This window comes from Chondrus crispus, genomic scaffold, assembly GCF_000350225.1.
Source record: "Chondrus crispus Stackhouse genomic scaffold, scaffold_198, whole genome shotgun sequence".
In the NCBI taxonomy this organism is placed as follows: domain Eukaryota; phylum Rhodophyta; class Florideophyceae; order Gigartinales; family Gigartinaceae; genus Chondrus; species Chondrus crispus.
Window position 1 is genome coordinate 160,117 of NW_005179070.1, and position 21,794 is coordinate 181,910.

The following is a 21,794-nucleotide window of genomic DNA, read 5'->3' on the forward strand; positions in this document are numbered from 1 at the left end:
ATTGCAATTCGTACATTTCATATCGCGTCGAATAGGCATACGATTGACAAGTGCAGGTGCATGTGGTGATGAAGCAGAAGCCGTCTTCATGCTTTCTCGTTGTTCTTCTTGCAGCAGACGACTCTTCACAAACTCGAGTCCAAACACTTTATCTTCATTGCCAAGTGCGTCAAGAGCAACAATCAAGTTATCGAATCGTGGAGGCAAGCCATTCAACACAGCCATTGCAATTTCTTTATCGTCAATCTCAACACTCATTGACTGCAATCTGGCAGCAAGTTGCTTCACACGATTGATGAACAAGAGCACTTTCTCGGATGGGAGCATGGATACAGTGTAAAAGTCGCGACGGGCGGCAAGTTTGTTGAGCAAAGTATGACGCTCAAACACATTCAGAATTGCTTCCCATGTCTCTTTCGCACTGCTACACCCTCGCACATGTTGCAAGTAGTCATCAGAAAGCGTGAGTCCGATGACTGCCTTTGCTTTTGCGTCACCACGGATCCATTTTCTCCGGTCATCTGACGTCGCATTCTCCGGGATATCATCAAAAACGTATTGATCGACATCTCGGAGAGCAAGCAGTAGCTGGATTTTCTGCTTCCAGATGTAAAAGTTAGATGCGGTCAGCTTCTCGATTCTGACCGATCCAGAGCTTTGGTCATCCATTTCGCCGAATGGATGTACCCTTGGAGTATACAAGGTCTTCTGTTCCGGGATCCCAAGCCGTTAACCGATAGTCAACACAATGGCAAGCCCACCCGTATAAGAAGTTTGTAGCGATTACTCGGAAACGTTCTTGGTGCTTGTTCCCGGCGGAGTGGAACAAGCGTATTCTTCTTAAAATTGCCTTAGGGCGCTACCCCTGTATGTCGGCCAGTGCGGGTCTTTCGACTGTGAACTAAATCAAACGTGCCACGAGTAAGCACAACACTTTGCCTGTAGACGAACCAGGACTTTTGGTCACTACCGCGAACGGTCCCTGCAACCGAAATCGGCTTGTCCAAACTTGATACGGTACTACCCCAATGAGGTTTCCCACAACACAAGAATGAAACTGCCTTCGTCGTACTCGTGTGATTTGTTCACAATCACGCCTAGGGTCACCCTCTTCCGTGCGAAATTAATCAAGGTACGCGACCTTATACACGTATAGTGAGAGGTTCAGTGTTTACGCACGTATTCTCTTCACCCAGGGGACCGAAGTCGTACCTATAGGGCTAATACCGAGAGCGTTACCCACACCGCCGACGCACCTCCCGAAGGCAGAGTGCGGATCGACTAGACCAGTACACTGTGATCCTCCCCGACGATCAGTGTTTCGTCTCTCGACGATTCTTGGTCGGACCCTCGCTCAAGTCAGATTTCCAATGGCACAAGCCTTTCACCAAGAGCGAGGGTATCGGCAGCTACGACGATCACCGGCGTGATCGAAGGGCAGTCTTCTTGGATTGATATGGTACGTTGGCGACTAGGGACTACACCCACAGCTCACACAACGATTGCCAAGACCAAGCTGCAACAGACACGAAGAAGATCCACCAAGTTGAAACGACAGCAGGTAGACGGAGACGAACGACCAAGATGATAACGACAGCAAGTAGACGGCGATAGAACAAAACAAACGACGGCGGCGATGAAAACGGCGGCGGAAACGACAGCAGAAACCAAAACGAGAACGACAGCGGAGACCAAAACGAGAACGACAGCAGAAACAAACACGAAAACGGCAGCAGAAACTGAGAACAAGCACTCACACAGCGGAACAATAACGTTGAACTGGGCCCGTAACCTACTGGAAGGTCAGCGGTGTTGAAATAGTGAGCGCGCCCAAGGGGACACCAAGAAGCCAGCGCCTGTGGCTTAGTGGTTAACGAATTTTTGCGGCAAATTTTTCAGACCTCGATTTTAACATCAGGTTATGGGCCCAGATTTACGCTACCATTCGTGAGTTCGATTCTCACCGGGTGCACTTGGGCGGCGCAATGTTTGTTGTTTGTTTGTGTCACACTTGGGAACGTACCTGCTTGTGTGTTGTGCAGTGACCCGCGCCGTGTGTTTGGCGTCCCTTGGTCGAGGGGGAGTGTTGAAATAGTGAGCGCGCCCAAGGGGACACCAAGAAGCCAGCGCCTGTGGCTTAGTGGTTAACGAATTTTTGCGGCAAATTTTTCAGACCTCGATTTTAACATCATTTTTTTTTAATTGCAAATCTAATGTATACAGTAGTCGTCGCCAATTATGCCACATCGCCCCCCACTTAACGGTGAACGTCCGCGTTCACATCAGCTTGTAGAGGGATTCATGCCAGGTTGCTGTGTCAATACGGTCCGTTCTGTTGCATCTAACCACGTTGCCCTCTCGTCGTTGTCCTCGGATACCACTACACTGACGTCTGCCCATCCCCCGAATCGTTCATGTTAACGTCCGCATCTTCTTTACTTGCAGAGTCACCACCATCCTTTTCCTCATCATCCTTCTTCGACTCATCAGCCTCATCCCTGTAGACGAAGGGCTCTAGTGGAGGCACTTCCTCACCTTCTTCTTCCTCCTCTTCATCATTGGGATCGTTTGCGTTGAGCAGGACAGCCGGCGTCTGTGGCGTCGAGACTGGCTGCGGAGCCGTATTCAATGTCTGCATTTCCACGATGTCTTCAGGTTCAGTTGGAGATCTATCCGACATCATGACAATCCCTGAGAACCGTCCACTGACAACAGGGTCATAGCGTCTTGTTATTTTGCCTTCGGCATCAGTCAGGTGCTGTGACATTCCACGACATGTACTTCTCTTGCTCGGGTAGAACTCGGCATGGATTTTCATGGACTGTGAATTTCGCCTTCTTCGGGCTGCCTTCCTTATGGTGCATGTAGACAAGCGCCATTCCGATGAGTGCTCCTTGACGAACAAAATCGCTTGGGTCGGCGGTCAAGCGCTCCAACATCTCAACAGCCGCTGGCATGCCAGTCCCCATGCAGGCAATACCAATGGCCAGAGCAGCGCCAAATCTTACATGCGCATGGCAACTCTCTGCTAGGAGTGCTACAATTCGCGGCAGGAGTTTCGGATGTCTGATGATGTGCGTCGAGCTGCAGTTATTGGTCTTGGGTTTGTACTATTCAAACGTCTTCCTCATCTCTGCCGCCCTGGGCCCATAACCTGATGTTAAAATCGAGGTCCGAAAAATTTGCCGCAAAAATTCGTTAACCACTAGGCCACAGGCGCTGGCTTCTTGGTGTCCCCTTGGGCGCGCTCACTATTTCAACACTCCCCCTGGATAGCATTTGATCCCGTTCCCTCTCTCTGCATGCACTCTGTTCTGTATTACTGGTCTCCGCTTCTCTTTCCTGTTCTCTCGGGCTTCCGCCGTCCTCGTGGACGATTTCGGGTCCTTTGCCAATTTAGCGGGTCCCCTTATTCCTCCACAAGTACTGTCAAAACCGTCGGCAAGACGGTCGTCCACGAGGAGGCGACGTGAACATGACGCGGGAATTCACACTCAATTAGTTAGTGGGAGACGTCTCCACGCTAAGTCAGAAGGAAACGCCGAGGGCGAAGACGCACAGGTTGCGCACGGACGCCGCCCCGCCTGGGCCATGAGTCGCAACGGGCTCCGGGTTCCCCGAGCCGTGACCGTCCCCTACTGATACGAGCCGGCGAGTGGCGTGCGACGAACATGGTGAAGCAGAGCCAAGTGAAACTTTCTCGCCGCCCCAGCGGAGGAACGTCGCCGCCGCCGCACGAGAAAACGCTGAATTCGGGATCGCAACCTTGCCATCTGAACCTAGCACCGGCAACGCGCTTACCTCCCCCCCCCGCCGCTCGTCTGCACGCCGTGGCAGCTCCAGGGGCGCCGCACGGCATGCACGCCTCACGACGAGGCGTCGCGCGGTATCTAGCGCGCGAGTGGGTGGCGCCTTCCAGAAGGCAGGGAGAGTTCGTTCTGTTATTGCGATGTTGTCCCAACCACGCCGTAAGAGCGCAGCTAGCGCGCCTCCCTCGACGGCTTAGTTCTACGATATAAAAGATCAGCAGCATGCGTCAGACCACATGCCATAATCTAACAGGGAAACGCCAGCGTCGCGTACGGAGGAACGACCGGCTCTACGGCGACTGTACTGCGGCCTCTCGGCGAGGTCCTCCGACGGCGCAGGCCCTCCCCGTAACGCCGGGTCGCGCGGATGACGCCTGCCTACGCAACAAGATGGAAAAAATCCCGGCGAGGTCGCGAGCATCCGTTTCCCGAGCACAAACTGGCCCTCCAGGTAGACGGACATATTTCGGACGCACGACAGGCGGGCAACTGCCGCTGTCGCCGACGGATGCGTCGCGTCACACCCGTATTATATGGGTCGTGCGAAGCAACGTCCCCTCCCGCACAGACAGTGTACCGACTGAGACCGATCGTTGGCATTCGCGCACAACCAGGGTAACCGGGAGTAGGGAATAGCCGGCATCCCAACGCACTTCTGCTGTGGCTCTCCCATCGTCCCCTGCACGGGCAGACAGTGATACGGAAATGCGGAAAGGGATGAAGTTGAACGTCTAAATAGGGGAGCGGCAAACAGAGACCACGGCAAGGGAGTGCCGTCGCGCCGGAGCATGAGCACGTCATCGAACGTCGACTGCGCGGCATCGGCCGCGATGCGAGCGTGGACAGGCAGCTCATTACTGCAAGAAACGGCCGGACCGACGGCGGAAAAGAGACGCGACTCGCCACTCTCTATTTACCGCGCATAGGTAAATGCAAGCGTAAAGCTCGAAGACGCAATAGACGAGTCAAGGCCAAAAGTACGGGAGCAAGTTGGGCACGATTTAGCGGACGTTCTTCTCCCTCCGGTAAGCATCAAAAGCGTACATCGAATTTATATAGTAATTACGGGGACGCACCGCGGTCCTTGAAACTGATAAGAGACGTGGGGGAGAAGTACAGGAGCGGGCGGCTGTTTGTCACATCAGGGCCTTCGCAAAGTCAGGGCATTCAACAAATGCCTGCTTGTCTACCTCTGCAACGGACTTCAAAGCATCCCTGAATCGTTCCCTGTCTCCCCGGGGTGTTTGCTGCCGTGGCAGTTGGAACTGCCGCGTGAGCTCGACAGAGGCCAAGGTCTATTGACGCCAAATCAATCGGCACTGCAATCGCTTTTTGAAAAGCACACAAACTGTCATATTACAAAAGACACCGTTTGGCAGCTGCATCACTTACCCCTGGGAAACTAGTGTGTATGTGTCGTTTTTACCACGCCGGCTGTGACGCCGCTGCAGACGTCGCGCGTATCGGTTCCAGAGTCACCCTGCTCACGCATAATGAGCTGGAACCCGGGCATTGGCGGCATCGACAAGGGCCACGTGCGACCCCGTGATGTCGCGTACAGCAGGTGACGCTGCCACCCAGTTTTGGACCCCCTTTCCGTCGCGAGGGATTGCCGATCGTGGCAGGAGGGCACAGGGCGGTCGCAAACGTTATGAAGAAGGGGTGCGCTATGTCCTTCATTCGTTGCAACACCGATCGCTGAATATTACGGAGTGCTCTACCGGGACGTTTTCAGAATGGAAAGATGTTTGTATCGAGCGCAAGTGAAACGCGGACGCGGAGTGCGGAGGAAGAATACGTGGACGAGGGGACTGGATTTGACCGTACTTGTGGAGGAATAAGGAGACCCGCTAAATTGGCAAAGGACCCGAAATCGTCCACGAGGACGGCGGAAGCCCGAGAGAACAGGAAAGAGAAGCGGAGACCAGTAATACAGAACAGAGTGCATGCAGAGAGAGGGAACGGGATCAAATGCTATCCAGGGGGAGTGTTGAAATAGTGAGCGCGCCCAAGGGGACACCAAGAAGCCAGCGCCTGTGGCCTAGTGGTTAACAAATTTTTGCGGCAAATTTTTCAGACCTCGATTTTAACATCAAGCGGGGCAAAGGGAAATCGAAGGACGGTTGATGAGGTGAAGTTGAAGGATTGGGTACCGATTTACTTTGAGTCGCCAACTTCTGGCACTACTTATACACTTCTGCAATCTTCTAGAACTCTACTACCAAGGACTACGACACACATACTACAAATGTATTGGCTCTAACACATGTGCCCGTCTTGCTACTCAGCCAAACTGGCGATGGCCCAACAAACAGAACAGAAAACCGCCTTACGAATTAGCACTGTCATGACGGAGAAATTAGTAAGGCAGTACAACAAAGCACAGCAAAGCACAAATTCCCTTACTATTCCAAATCCAGCGTGGCACAAATTCGTAAGGCACGTTTACAGCTCACACGTTGCATTACGAATTCAAATCAATCCTGCAAGGACTGTTTACAGCGCACGCGTTGCCTTATGAATCTGAATCTCTCGTGAGGTCCTGTCCACTGTCAATTACAACAGTGCACATTTTGCCTTACGAATTGAAAACTCGCGCAACGGTATCTTTGTGTCCTGCTGTACCCGTGCCCCACTCCATGGACGCTGTAAACCTTTGGCACGTGCCAGGCACCCGCCACCAAGGTTCTACACTTTGTCTGTAAGACTGCAGGCGTACTGTACGCGTCCGACAGTGTAATGAGGACATGTGTCCAGGTCATACACGTGTCGGGCGGAGAAAATGAAACATGCTCAGATTGTACAGTACACCGCAACCGTGTATATATTTCACACGTGTACACTTTGAAAACCAAACGTGCTCCTGAAGTACTGTAGAGTGCAACCGTGTACAGAAATCACACGTGTACACGTTGAAAATGAAACTTGCTCAGCTCGTCACGTGGAGTGTTTTCGATTTTACACGTGTCATACCTGTTGTCGTGTGTCATGCATATCAGCATGTGGTCCTAGAATTACAACACTCCCCCTCAATCACATGCTTTTACCAGAAGTAGCTACTGCAAGCCCTAGAAGTTCTACAAACTTCTGGAACAGAACTCGCCCAAGTGCTTTTGTCAGGATATCTGCAGGCATGGAAGTGGTCGGGCAATGTGACAAAGAAATGACGTTTCTCTTAATTGCATCTCGTACATAGTGGTATTTCACATCGACATGTTTGTTACGACGGTTGACCGATTCATTCTGTGCATACGAAATAGTCCCTGCATTGTCACACCCCATCACAATCGTGGGATCAGAATCAAGTCCGAGAACATCAGCAACCACTTGACGCAACCAAGTCGCCTCCTTACACGCTTCACATAGTGCAATGTACTCAGCTTCACACGTCGAAGTTGCAACCACAGTCTGTTTCCGGGAACTCCAACTGATCGCTCCACCGCAGAACTTGAAAACATATTCGCTGGTCGACTTGCGAGAGTCTGAACAACCGGCCCAGTCAGCATCACTGAAGCCGAACAACTCCGGCGATTTAGATTTATTGTCAAACACGATTCCTAAGTTTCGAGTCCCTTGCACGTATCGCATTACTCGTTTTACACCTGCCCAGTGTGAGTCACATGGGTTGGCAGAATGTTGAGAAAGCTTTCCAATCGCATATGCCAAGTCTGGACGAGTGCCAACCATCAAGTACATCAGGGATCCCACTGCCTCACGATACGGTACATTTGTTTCGGAGTCGTTTTCGGTTGAAATCGTGGTTGTGTGACCTTGTTCCATTGGAGTCAGAGAGGGGTTACACGTTGACATTCCAAAACGCTCAAGCACTTTTGATGCATACTTAGTTTGAGTGAGACTCAACGTCTTGGCGGTGCGATCCCTTTGAATTTCAAGACCAATGCAGACTTTTGCTTCACCAAGGTCTTTCATCTCAAACCGTTTATTAAGCTCCCCCTTCATCCATTTGATGGCATCGATATCACTACCGGCGAGTAAGAAGTCATCGACATAAAGTGCAATCAGCATGATAGTGTTACCGATGCGTTTAATGTAGAGACAAGGATCACTACGCGAAGTCTCGAATCCCAATTCACCAATTAAGAAATCATCCACTTTGGCATGCCATTGACGAGGTGCTTGTTTAAGACCGTAAAGTGCTTTCAAAAGTTTACACACGTGATCACTTTTGCTTTTGTCAATGCACCCTTCGGGTTGCTCCATGTAGATGTCTTCATCCAAGTCGCCGTTCAAAAACGCAGTCACGACATCCATCTGATGAAGTTCAAGGTCGTAATGAGCAACTAAGGCAAGAAGTAGACGAATAGTGGTAAACTTTATGACGGGGGCATATGTCTCAGTATAGTCAAGACCTTGCACTTGCTGGAATCCACGAGCAACAAGTCTGGCTTTTGCACTTTCAACTATATTGCCATTTGCATCAGGCAGTTGCTTGACATTGAAAACCCATCGAGATGTCAAGATGTTTGACGCCTCAGATCGAGGAACAAGTTTCCAAGTCCGATTCTTTGTCTGCGAGGCAAGTTCTTTGTCAATGCCGGTCTGCCAAAATGCAGCTCTAGGCCCGTTGGTTGCCTGGTTGAAAGTCTTGGGACCTTCAATAGCGACATGCGCATGTGAAAGAAGAGCAGCTGCAACGTTGCTCCTCCACCATGATCCGGGAGGTCTGCTGACTCGAGACGATCTTCGCACAGCTGGAGTCGGAGTTGGAGGGGTGACATTCGGAGTTTCGACGGCAGTTGGTACATCATCTTCATCTTCATCATTCTCACTTACAGAATGAGCACCATCGTTTTCAAGAACCTCCTCCGAAACTTCATCCTCTTCAGAACCGACCTCATCCGTATTTGGGGTATCAGCTGTATTCCCATTGTCGCCATCGAGCAGTACAACGTCAACATCAGAGTTGATTGAATCACTTTCGTGTGCAGGAATGTCATGCATACCACATGTCGATTCATCAAACTTGACATCCCGTGACACAACAATTTTATTCAACTCTCCGTCCCAAAGTTTGTATGCCTTACTGCATTCCGAGTACCCAAGAAACATTGCTTCACGCGCTCGCAAGTCCAGCTTACGGAGCTCTAATTTTGGTAATGTATACCAACACTTTGACCCAAATACTCGCAAATGGCCAACATTTGGAGTGGAATTCATCCAAATGTGGTGCGGAGTTGTATTAACGGGCAAAGCGCGTGAAGTAACTCGATTACGTACATATACCGAAGTGGCAAGAGCCTCGGCCCAGAATCGCTTACTGACCTGTTTATGAGAAAGCATTGAGCGGACAAGATCAATCAAAGTTCGATTTAAACGTTCAGCAACACCGTTTTGTTCAGGAGTGTACGCCGTTGTGAGTTGGTGCTGCGTACCGTTTGAATCTAAATGCGACTTGAATTCCGTCGACAAGTACTCTCCCCCTCCATCAGTGCGAAGCACCTTTACTTTGCGACCAGTGTGGGTTTGAGCCAACTTTTCATACAACTTGTATTTTGCAAACGCCTCAGATTTATTTCTCATCGTGTACACAACTACCCAGTTTGAGTGATCATCTACAAATGTAATGAAGTATCTCGAACCACCAATCGACTGTACTTCGAGCGGACCGCAAACGTCAGAATGTACCAAGTCAAGACAGTTCTGTGCTCGAGACGATGATCGCTGTTTTGGGATTACTGATCGCGTTGCTTTGCCGAACACACACGCTGGACAAATGAGAGAGTGATTGTCAGACTTCGGATTCATTGCACTGATCACATCGCTTTGACGAACGTTGATGCCACTTACCACATTATTGTGAATCATTGATGCGATTCCTTGTACATTAACATGGGCCATGCGTTCATGTAGCGTCTGCAGGGTAACTACGTGAGCAGAAAAGGTTTCATTCATGACGTCAAGTAAGTACAAATCCCTAACTTGACTCGCTGTGGCAACTACAGTTGGTCCTGCAGTAACGCGGCATTTTTCATTTTCAAATGACACTTGCAAACCCTTTGAAACCATTTGGCTAACAGACAGTAGCGAGTATCCGAAATCAGGGACATGCAAAACGTTTGACAATTTGCAAGGATGGGGACTACCGTTGACGTTCAACATGAATTCTACCTCGCCGCGACCAGCGACATTAGCTCTAGCCTTCGTGCCCATCTCGACTGATCCAGATTGCATCTGTTCATACGTAACGAACAAAGAGCGATCAAACGTAATGTGAGCGCTGCAACCGGAATCGACAAGCCATGACCTTGCGTTTGCAGCCCTCTTGTGTGGAGTGGAAGTCGAAAGCAAGCAAGTAAAGTCACTCTCCGCAAAGGCAGCAGTAGAATTGTCATCTCGAGAAACGAATGCACTTGGCTTTAAGCCAGTGTTGCGTGACCGAAACCCATCTGGCGGTGCAGGTCGGCGCCCATTCACGTCCTTGCCCCAGCAACGCGCTGCAGTATGCCCATGTGTATTGCAATTCGTACATTTCATATCGCGTCGAATAGGCATACGATTGACAAGTGCAGGTGCATGTGGTGATGAAGCAGAAGCCGTCTTCATGCTTTCTCGTTGTTCTTCTTGCAGCAGACGACTCTTCACAAACTCGAGTCCAAACACTTTATCTTCATTGCCAAGTGCGTCAAGAGCAACAATCAAGTTATCGAATCGTGGAGGCAAGCCATTCAACACAGCCATTGCAATTTCTTTATCGTCAATCTCAACACTCATTGACTGCAATCTGGCAGCAAGTTGCTTCACACGATTGATGAACACGAGCACTTTCTCGGATGGGAGCATGGATACAGTGTAAAAGTCGCGACGGGCGGCAAGTTTGTTGAGCAAAGTATGACGCTCAAACACATTCAGAATTGCTTCCCATGTCTCTTTCGCACTGCTACACCCTCGCACATGTTGCAAGTAGTCATCAGAAAGCGTGAGTCGGATGACTGCCTTTGCTTTTGCGTCACCACGGATCCATTTTCTCCGGTCATCTGACGTCGCATTCTCCGGGATATCATCAAAAACGTATTGATCGACATCTCGGAGAGCAAGCAGTAGCTGGATTTTCTGCTTCCAGATGTAAAAGTTAGATGCGGTCAGCTTCTCGATTCTGACCGATCCAGAGCTTTGGTCATCCATTTCGCCGAATGGATGTACCCTTGGAGTATACAAGGTCTTCTGTTCCGGGATCCCAAGCCGTTAACCGATAGTCAACACAATGGCAAGCCCACCCGTATAAGAAGTTTGTAGCGATTACTCAGAAACGTTCTTGGTGCTTGTTCCCGGCGGAGTGGAACAAGCGTATTCTTCTTAAAATTGCCTTAGGGCGCTACCCCTGTATGTCGGCCAGTGCGGGTCTTTCGACTGTGAACTAAATCAAACGTGCCACGAGTAAGCACAACACTTTGCCTGTAGACGAACCAGGACTTTTGGTCACTACCGCGAACGGTCCCTGCAACCGAAATCGGCTTGTCCAAACTTGATACGGTACTACCCCAATGAGGTTTCCCACAACACAAGAATGAAACTGCCTTCGTCGTACTCGTGTGATTTGTTCACAATCACGCCTAGGGTCACCCTCTTCCGTGCGAAATTAATCAAGGTACGCGACCTTATACACGTATAGTGAGAGGTTCAGTGTTTACGCACGTATTCTCTTCACCCAGGGGACCGAAGTCGTACCTATAGGGCTAATACCGAGAGCGTTACCCACACCGCCGACGCACCTCCCGAAGGCAGAGTGCGGATCGACTAGACCAGTACACTGTGATCCTCCCCGACGATCAGTGTTTCGTCTCTCGACGATTCTTGGTCGGACCCTCGCTCAAGTCAGATTTCCAATGGCACAAGCCTTTCACCAAGAGCGAGGGTATCGGCAGCTACGACGATCACCGGCGTGATCGAAGGGCAGTCTTCTTGGATTGATATGGTACGTTGGCGACTAGGGACTACACCCACAGCTCACACAACGATTGCCAAGACCAAGCTGCAACAGACACGAAGAAGATCCACCAAGTTGAAACGACAGCAGGTAGACGGAGACGAACGACCAAGATGATAACGACAGCAAGTAGACGGCGATAGAACAAAACAAACGACGGCGGCGATGAAAACGGCGGCAGAAACGACAGCAGAAACCAAAACGAGAACGACAGCAGAGACCAAAACGAGAACGACAGCAGAAACAAACACGAAAACGGCAGCAGAAACTGAGAACAAGCACTCACACAGCGGAACAATAACGTTGAACTGGGCCCATAACCTACTGGAAGGTCAGCGGTGTTGAAATAGTGAGCGCGCCCAAGGGGACACCAAGAAGCCAGCGCCTGTGGCTTAGTGGTTAACGAATTTTTGCGGCAAATTTTTCAGACCTCGATTTTAACATCAGGTTATGGGCCCAGATTTACGCTACCATTCGTGAGTTCGATTCTCACCGGGTGCACTTGGGCGGCGCAATGTTTGTTGTTTGTTTGTGTCACACTTGGGAACGTACCTGCTTGTGTGTTGTGCAGTGACCCGCGCCGTGTGTTTGGCGTCCCTTGGTCGAGGGGGAGTGTTGAAATAGTGAGCGCGCCCAAGGGGACACCAAGAAGCCAGCGCCTGTGGCTTAGTGGTTAACGAATTTTTGCGGCAAATTTTTCAGACCTCGATTTTAACATCATTTTTTTTTAATTGCAAATCTAATGTATACAGTAGTCGTCGCCAATTATGCCACATCGCCCCCCACTTAACGGTGAACGTCCGCGTTCACATCAGCTTGTAGAGGGATTCATGCCAGGTTGCTGTGTCAATACGGTCCGTTCTGTTGCATCTAACCACGTTGCCCTCTCGTCGTTGTCCTCGGATACCACTACACTGACGTCTGCCCATCCCCCGAATCGTTCATGTTAACGTCCGCATCTTCTTTACTTGCAGAGTCACCACCATCCTTTTCCTCATCATCCTTCTTCGACTCATCAGCCTCATCCCTGTAGACGAAGGGCTCTAGTGGAGGCACTTCCTCACCTTCTTCTTCCTCCTCTTCATCATTGGGATCGTTTGCGTTGAGCAGGACAGCCGGCGTCTGTGGCGTCGAGACTGGCTGCGGAGCCGTATTCAATGTCTGCATTTCCACGATGTCTTCAGGTTCAGTTGGAGATCTATCCGACATCATGACAATCCCTGAGAACCGTCCACTGACAACAGGGTCATAGCGTCTTGTTATTTTGCCTTCGGCATCAGTCAGGTGCTGTGACATTCCACGACATGTACTTCTCTTGCTCGGGTAGAACTCGGCATGGATTTTCATGGACTGTGAATTTCGCCTTCTTCGGGCTGCCTTCCTTATGGTGCATGTAGACAAGCGCCATTCCGATGAGTGCTCCTTGACGAACAAAATCGCTTGGGTCGGCGGTCAAGCGCTCCAACATCTCAACAGCCGCTGGCATGCCAGTCCCCATGCAGGCAATACCAATGGCCAGAGCAGCGCCAAATCTTACATGCGCATGGCAACTCTCTGCTAGGAGTGCTACAATTCGCGGCAGGAGTTTCGGATGTCTGATGATGTGCGTCGAGCTGCAGTTATTGGTCTTGGGTTTGTACTATTCAAACGTCTTCCTCATCTCTGCCGCCCTGGGCCCATAACCTGATGTTAAAATCGAGGTCCGAAAAATTTGCCGCAAAAATTCGTTAACCACTAGGCCACAGGCGCTGGCTTCTTGGTGTCCCCTTGGGCGCGCTCACTATTTCAACACTCCCCCTGGATAGCATTTGATCCCGTTCCCTCTCTCTGCATGCACTCTGTTCTGTATTACTGGTCTCCGCTTCTCTTTCCTGTTCTCTCGGGCTTCCGCCGTCCTCGTGGACGATTTCGGGTCCTTTGCCAATTTAGCGGGTCTCCTTATTCCTCCACAAGTACTGTCAAAACCGTCGGCAAGACGGTCGTCCACGAGGAGGCGACGTGAACATGACGCGGGAATTCACACTCAATTAGTTAGTGGGAGACGTCTCCACGCTAAGTCAGAAGGAAACGCCGAGGGCGAAGACGCACAGGTTGCGCACGGACGCCGCCCCGCCTGGGCCATGAGTCGCAACGGGCTCCGGGTTCCCCGAGCCGTGACCGTCCCCTACTGATACGAGCCGGCGAGTGGCGTGCGACGAACATGGTGAAGCAGAGCCAAGTGAAACTTTCTCGCCGCCCCAGCGGAGGAACGTCGCCGCCGCCGCACGAGAAAACGCTGAATTCGGGATCGCAACCTTGCCATCTGAACCTAGCACCGGCAACGCGCTTACCTCCCCCCCCCCGCCGCTCGTCTGCACGCCGTGGCAGCTCCAGGGGCGCCGCACGGCATGCACGCCTCACGACGAGGCGTCGCGCGGTATCTAGCGCGCGAGTGGGTGGCGCCTTCCAGAAGGCAGGGAGAGTTCGTTCTGTTATTGCGATGTTGTCCCAACCACGCCGTAAGAGCGCAGCTAGCGCGCCTCCCTGGACGGCTTAGTTCTACGATATAAAAGATCAGCAGCATGCGTCAGACCACATGCCATAATCTAACAGGGAAACGCCAGCGTCGCGTACGGAGGAACGACCGGCTCTACGGCGACTGTACTGCGGCCTCTCGGCGAGGTCCTCCGACGGCGCAGGCCCTCCCCGTAACGCCGGGTCGCGCGGATGACGCCTGCCTACGCAACAAGATGGAAAAAATCCCGGCGAGGTCGCGAGCATCCGTTTCCCGAGCACAAACTGGCCCTCCAGGTAGACGGACATATTTCGGACGCACGACAGGCGGGCAACTGCCGCTGTCGCCGACGGACGCGTCGCGTCACACCCGTATTATATGGGTCGTGCGAAGCAACGTCCCCTCCCGCACAGACAGTGTACCGACTGAGACCGATCGTTGGCATTCGCGCACAACCAGGGTAACCGGGAGTAGGGAATAGCCGGCATCCCAACGCACTTCTGCTGTGGCTCTCCCATCGTCCCCTGCACGGGCAGACAGTGATACGGAAATGCGGAAAGGGATGAAGTTGAACGTCTAAATAGGGGAGCGGCAAACAGAGACCACGGCAAGGGAGTGCCGTCGCGCCGGAGCATGAGCACGTCATCGAACGTCGACTGCGCGGCATCGGCCGCGATGCGAGCGTGGACAGGCAGCTCATTACTGCAAGAAACGGCCGGACCGACGGCGGAAAAGAGACGCGACTCGCCACTCTCTATTTACTGCGCATAGGTAAATGCAAGCGTAAAGCTCGAAGACGCAATAGACGAGTCAAGGCCAAAAGTACGGGAGCAAGTTGGGCACGATTTAGCGGACGTTCTTCTCCCTCCGGTAAGCATCAAAAGCGTACATCGAATTTATATAGTAATTACGGGGACGCACCGCGGTCCTTGAAACTGATAAGAGACGTGGGGGAGAAGTACAGGAGCGGGCGGCTGTTTGTCACATCAGGGCCTTCGCAAAGTCAGGGCATTCAACAAATGCCTGCTTGTCTACCTCTGCAACGGACTTCAAAGCATCCCTGAATCGTTCCCTGTCTCCCCGGGGTGTTTGCTGCCGTGGCAGTTGGAACTGCCGCGTGAGCTCGACAGAGGCCAAGGTCTATTGACGCCAAATCAATCGGCACTGCAATCGCTTTTTGAAAAGCACACAAACTGTCATATTACAAAAGACACCGTTTGGCAGCTGCATCACTTACCCCTGGGAAACTAGTGTGTATGTGTCGTTTTTACCACGCCGGCTGTGACGCCGCTGCAGACGTCGCGCGTATCGGTTCCAGAGTCACCCTGCTCACGCATAATGAGCTGGAACCCGGGCATTGGCGGCATCGACAAGGGCCACGTGCGACCCCGTGATGTCGCGTACAGCAGGTGACGCTGCCACCCAGTTTTGGACCCCCTTTCCGTCGCGAGGGATTGCCGATCGTGGCAGGAGGGCACAGGGCGGTCGCAAACGTTATGAAGAAGGGGTGCGCTATGTCCTTCATTCGTTGCAACACCGATCGCTGAATATTACGGAGTGCTCTACCGGGACGTTTTCAGAATGGAAAGATGTTTGTATCGAGCGCAAGTGAAACGCGGACGCGGAGTGCGGAGGAAGAATACGTGGACGAGGGGACTGGATTTGACCGTACTTGTGGAGGAATAAGGAGACCCGCTAAATTGGCAAAGGACCCGAAATCGTCCACGAGGACGGCGGAAGCCCGAGAGAACAGGAAAGAGAAGCGGAGACCAGTAATACAGAACAGAGTGCATGCAGAGAGAGGGAACGGGATCAAATGCTATCCAGGGGGAGTGTTGAAATAGTGAGCGCGCCCAAGGGGACACCAAGAAGCCAGCGCCTGTGGCCTAGTGGTTAACAAATTTTTGCGGCAAATTTTTCAGACCTCGATTTTAACATCAAGCGGGGCAAAGGGAAATCGAAGGACGGTTGATGAGGTGAAGTTGAAGGATTGGGTACCGATTTACTTTGAGTCGCCAACTTCTGGCACTACTTATACACTTCTGCAATCTTCTAGAACTCTACTACCAAGGACTACGACACACATACTACAAATGTATTGGCTCTAACACATGTGCCCGTCTTGCTACTCAGCCAAACTGGCGATGGCCCAACAAACAGAACAGAAAACCGCCTTACGAATTAGCACTGTCATGACGGAGAAATTAGTAAGGCAGTACAACAAAGCACAGCAAAGCACAAATTCCCTTACTATTCCAAATCCAGCGTGGCACAAATTCGTAAGGCACGTTTACAGCTCACACGTTGCATTACGAATTCAAATCAATCCTGCAAGGACTGTTTACAGCGCACGCGTTGCCTTATGAATCTGAATCTCTCGTGAGGTCCTGTCCACTGTCAATTACAACAGTGCACATTTTGCCTTACGAATTGAAAACTCGCGCAACGGTATCTTTGTGTCCTGCTGTACCCGTGCCCCACTCCATGGACGCTGTAAACCTTTGGCACGTGCCAGGCACCCGCCACCAAGGTTCTACACTTTGTCTGTAAGACTGCAGGCGTACTGTACGCGTCCGACAGTGTAATGAGGACATGTGTCCAGGTCATACACGTGTCGGGCGGAGAAAATGAAACATGCTCAGATTGTACAGTACACCGCAACCGTGTACATATTTCACACGTGTACACTTTGAAAACCAAACGTGCTCCTGAAGTACTGTAGAGTGCAACCGTGTACAGAAATCACACGTGTACACGTTGAAAATGAAACTTGCTCAGCTCGTCACGCGGAGTGTTTTCGATTTTACACGTGTCATACCTGTTGTCGTGTGTCATGCATATCAGCATGTGGTCCTAGAATTACAACAGCTTTGCCGAACGCACACGCAGGACAAACGAGAGAGTGATTGTCAGACTTTCGATTCATTGCTCTGATCACATCGCTTTGACGAACATTGATGCCACTTACCACATTATTGTGAATCATTGATGCGATTCCTTGTACGTTAACATGGGCCATTCGTTCATGTAGCGTCTGCAAGGTAACTACATGAGCAGAGAAAGTTTCATTCATGACATCAAGTATGAATAAATCCCCAACTTGACTAGCTGTGGCAACTACAGTTGGTCCTGCAGTAACGATGCATTTGTCTTTTTCAAATGACACTTGCAAGCCCTTTGAAACGATTTGGCTAACAGACAGAAGCGAGTATCCGAAATCAGGGACATGCAAAACGTTGGACAATTTGCAAGGATGTGGACTACCATTGACGTTCAACATGAATTCTACCTCACCACGACCAGCGACATTGGCTCTAGCCTTCGTGCCCATCTCGACTGATCCAGATTGCATCTCTTCATAAGTAACGAACAAAGAGCGATCAAATGTAATGTGGGCACTGCAACCGGAATCCACAAGCCATGACCCTGCGTTCACTGCCTTCTTTTCGGGAGAAGAAGTCGAAAGCAGGCATGTAAAGTCGCTTTCAGCAAAGGCAGCAGTAGAAGTTTCATCTCGAGATACGAATGCACTTGGCTTCATGCCGGGGTTGCGGGACCGGAACCCGTCTGGCGGTGCTGGTCGGCGCCCATTCACATCCTTGCCCCAGCAACGTGCTGCGGTGTGTCCATGTCGATTACAGTTCGTACATCTCATATCACGTCGAATAGGCATGCGATTGACAAGTGCAGGTGCGTGGGGTGAAGTAGTAGAAGCGGTCTTCATGCTCTCTCGTTGTTCCTCTTGCAGCAGACGACTCTTCACAAAATCGAGTCCAAACACTTTATCCTCATTGCCAAGTGCGTCAAGTGCAACAATCAAGTTATCGAATCGTGGAGGCAAGCCATTCAACACAGCCATTGCAATTTCTTTATCGTCAATCTCAACACTCATTGACTGCAATCTGGCAGCAAGTTGCTTCACACGATTGATGAACACGAGCACTTTCTCGGATGGGAGCATGGAAACAGTGTAAAAGTCGCGACGGGCGGAAAGTTTGTTGAGCAAAGTGTGACGCTCAAACACATTCAGAATTGCTTCCCATGTCTCTTTCGCACTGCTACACCCTCGCACATGTTGCAAGTAGTCATCAGAAAGCGTGAGTCCGATGACTGCCTTTGCTTTCGCATCACCACGAATCCACTCCCTGGGATCATTTGAGGTCGCATTTTCCGATATATCATCAAAAACGTATTGATCGACATCTCGGAGAGCAAGCAGTAGCTGGATTTTCTGCTTCCAGATGTAAAAGTTAGATGCGGTCAGCTTCTCGATTCTGACCGATCCAGAGCTTTGGTCATCCATTTCGCCGAATGGATGTACCCTTCGAGTATACAAGGTCTTCCGTCCCGGGATCCCAAGCCGTTAACCGATAGTCAACACAATGGCAAGCCCACCCGTATAGGAAGTTTGTAGCGATTACTCGGAAACGTTCTTGATGCTTGTTCCCGGCGAAGTGGAACAAGCGTATTCTTCTTAAAAATGCCTTAGGGCATCCCGACATGGTTGTAAACAGCGTCGACTTCACATGTCTGATGGCGAAAGCTTCGCACACGAACGATGTGGCAACATCTCCGGCGACATCTCCGGAGATGTCGCCTTCGTGGCTCGTAGATTCAGCTTGTACAGCTCATATTACATATGACCGATCTTTGTTTGCAACGTATGAGCCACTTGAATCCGCCTCTGTTCAGATGGGAACTATAGAAAGGTCAGCGGGGCAGAGGGAAGAAGGATGGTTGAAGGTCGCTGGTGGTTGACGGGAAAAGAAGTTGATACCATTTTACTCTTGGTCGCCAACTATTGGCGCTACTTATACTCTTCGAACTACATACAATACGAGCCATTAGGGCTGGTCACGTGACTCTCCTTCTTGCACTCGTTGATAATCAAGTGACTCTCCCTGTTGCACTCTCGGTTGATAATCAAGTGACTCTCCTACTTCCACTCTCGGTTGATAATCAAATGACTCTCCTTCTTGCACTCTCGGTTGATAATCAAGTGACTCTCCTATTTCCACTCTCGGTTGATAATCAAATGACTTTCCTACTTGTACTCTCTCTTGCTAATAATTTGGGACCGTTTGAGAGTCAATAATATCTGAATGTACTGTACTGTAGATTACAGATTTTACAATACAATTAATAACCACTGTGGCACATACGTCATACGTGTCACACACGTGTAGGACAAATGTCATACGTGTCACACACGTGTCAAATCGAGAAAAATGAAACATGTTCAAAATGTACTGTAGAGTGCCACGAGGTACATAACTTACACGTGTCAACACCAAAATTGAAACATGCTCTGAAATGATAGGAAAGTGCAACCGTGTACAAATATGACACGTGTCTACGTTGAAGACGAAATATCCTGAGAATGCTCTTGCAAGCATTTTAGATTTCGTCGACGTACACGTGTAATATCTGTCAGGCTTGGAGCTTAGCATGTGGTCGAAGATTTCCAACACTCCCCCTCGATCACATGCTTTTACTGGACACTGCAAGCCCCAGAAGTTCTACAAACTTCTGGAATAGAATTCGCCCAAGTGCTTTGGTTAAGATATCTGCAGGCATCGAAGTGGTCGGACAATGCGACAATTACACAATGTTTCTCTTAATAGCATCTCGTACGTAGTGGTATTTTACATCAACATGTTTGTTGCGACGGTTGATCGATTCATTCTGTGCAAACGAAATCGTCCCTGCATTGTCACACCCCATCATGATCGTGGGATCAGAATCAAGTCCGAGGACATCAGCAACCACTTGACGCAACCAGGTCGCCTCCTTACACGCTTCACATAGTGCAATGTACTCAGCTTCACACGTCGAAGTCGCAACCACAGTCTGTTTCCGGGAACTCCAACTGATAGCTCCACCACAGAACTTGAAAACATATCCGCTGGTCGGCTTGCGAGAGTCTGAACAACCGGCCCAGTCAGCATCACTGAAACCAAGCAACTCCGGCGATTTAGATTTATTGTCAAACACGATTCCTAAGTTTCGAGTCCCTTGCACGTATCGCATTACTCGTTTTACACCTGCCCAGTGTGACTCACATGGGTTGGCAGAATGTTGGGAAAGCTTTCCAATGGCGTATGCCAAGTCTGGACGAGTGCCCACCATCAAGTACATAAGGCAACCGACTGCCTCACGATACGGTGCCTTTGTTTCGGAGTCGTTTTCGATAGAATTCGTGGTTCTGCGACCTTGTTCCATTGGCGTCAGAGAAGGGTTACAAGCCGACATTTTAAAACGGTCAAGCACATTTGATGCATACTTAGTTTGAGTGAGACTCAATGTCTTGGCAGTGTGATCTCTTTGAATCTCAAGACCAATGCAGACTTTTGCTTCACCGAGGTCTTTCATCTCAAACCGTTTGTTAAGCTCCCCCTTCATCCATTTGATGGCATGGATATCACTACCAGCGAGCAACAAGTCATCGACATAAAGTGCAATTAGCATGATAGTGTTACCAATGCGTTTAATGTAGAGGCACGGATCACTACGTGAAGTCTCAAATCCCAATTCACCGAGTAAGAAATCATCCACTTTGGTATGCCATTGACGAGGTGCTTGTTTAAGACCGTAAAGTGCTTTCAAAAGTTTACACACGTGATCACTTTTGCTTTTGTCAACGCAGCCTTCGGGTTGCTCCATGTAGATGTCTTCATCCAAGTCGCCGTTCAAAAACGCACTCACGACATCCATCTGATGAAGTTCAAGGTCGTAATGAGCAATGAAGGCAAGAAGTAGACGAATAGTCGTAAACTTTATGACGGGGGCATATGTCTCAGTATAGTCAAGACCCTGCACTTGCTGGAATCCACGGGCAACAAGTCTGGCTTTTGCACTTTCAACTATATTGCCATTTGCATCAGGCAGTTGCTTGACATTGAAAACCCATCGAGATGTCAAGATGTTTGACGCCTCAGATCGAGGAACAAGTTTCCAGGTCTGATTCTTAGTCTGTGATGCAAGTTCTTTGTCAATGCCGGTTTGCCAGAATGCAGCTCTAGGACCGTGGGTAATGGTAGGTTCGGAGGGGCAAGAGAAAGAAGGAAGGCAGGTTGATGTGTGTGAGTGAAGGAGTTGGTGCCGAGGTTTACTTTGAAGCCGTTTTCCTGCGATACTTATACACTTCGAGTGCTACACTATCGCTCTACTCCGACTCCCAGTAAACCATACTCTACTATGCGCGACCAAGCGTGGTCCTCTTGTGGCCCGATCATACTGTTCGATTTCCACCTTACGAATCGATTCGTAACTATTAGCTCACAACTATTTCTACACATTCCAAATGACTGTAAACCATGGCCCTATGCATGCAACTGTTTCACACCTTACTAATCTGCATCCAGTCATGCCAGACTTCATTGTTGTGCAACGAACAACTTGGCACTTGTCTATTTCCAACAACGCAAACGTCTTTCATATCACAATCGCCATACGTATCCTTGTTTCTCACCTTACTAATTTCGCCAAGCACTGTCAGATAATTATGGCAAGTTATAACAATGTGCATCCAGACTTTCTACACAAC

General features: G+C 50.2%; 2 protein-coding genes across 2 annotated transcripts; both read right to left on the reverse strand.

Annotated features, from left to right (window-relative positions):
* Positions 1-2,380: 2,380 nt before the first annotated feature.
* CHC_T00003580001 (hypothetical protein) lies at positions 2,381-2,818 on the reverse strand. The gene has a single exon (XM_005714915.1). The coding sequence runs from the start codon at positions 2,816-2,818 to the stop codon at positions 2,381-2,383; it is 438 nt and encodes a 145-aa protein (XP_005714972.1).
* Positions 2,819-12,663: 9,845 nt separating this feature from the next.
* Positions 12,664-13,101, reverse strand: CHC_T00003581001 (hypothetical protein). The gene has a single exon (XM_005714916.1). The coding sequence runs from the start codon at positions 13,099-13,101 to the stop codon at positions 12,664-12,666; it is 438 nt and encodes a 145-aa protein (XP_005714973.1).
* Positions 13,102-21,794: the final 8,693 nt, after the last annotated feature.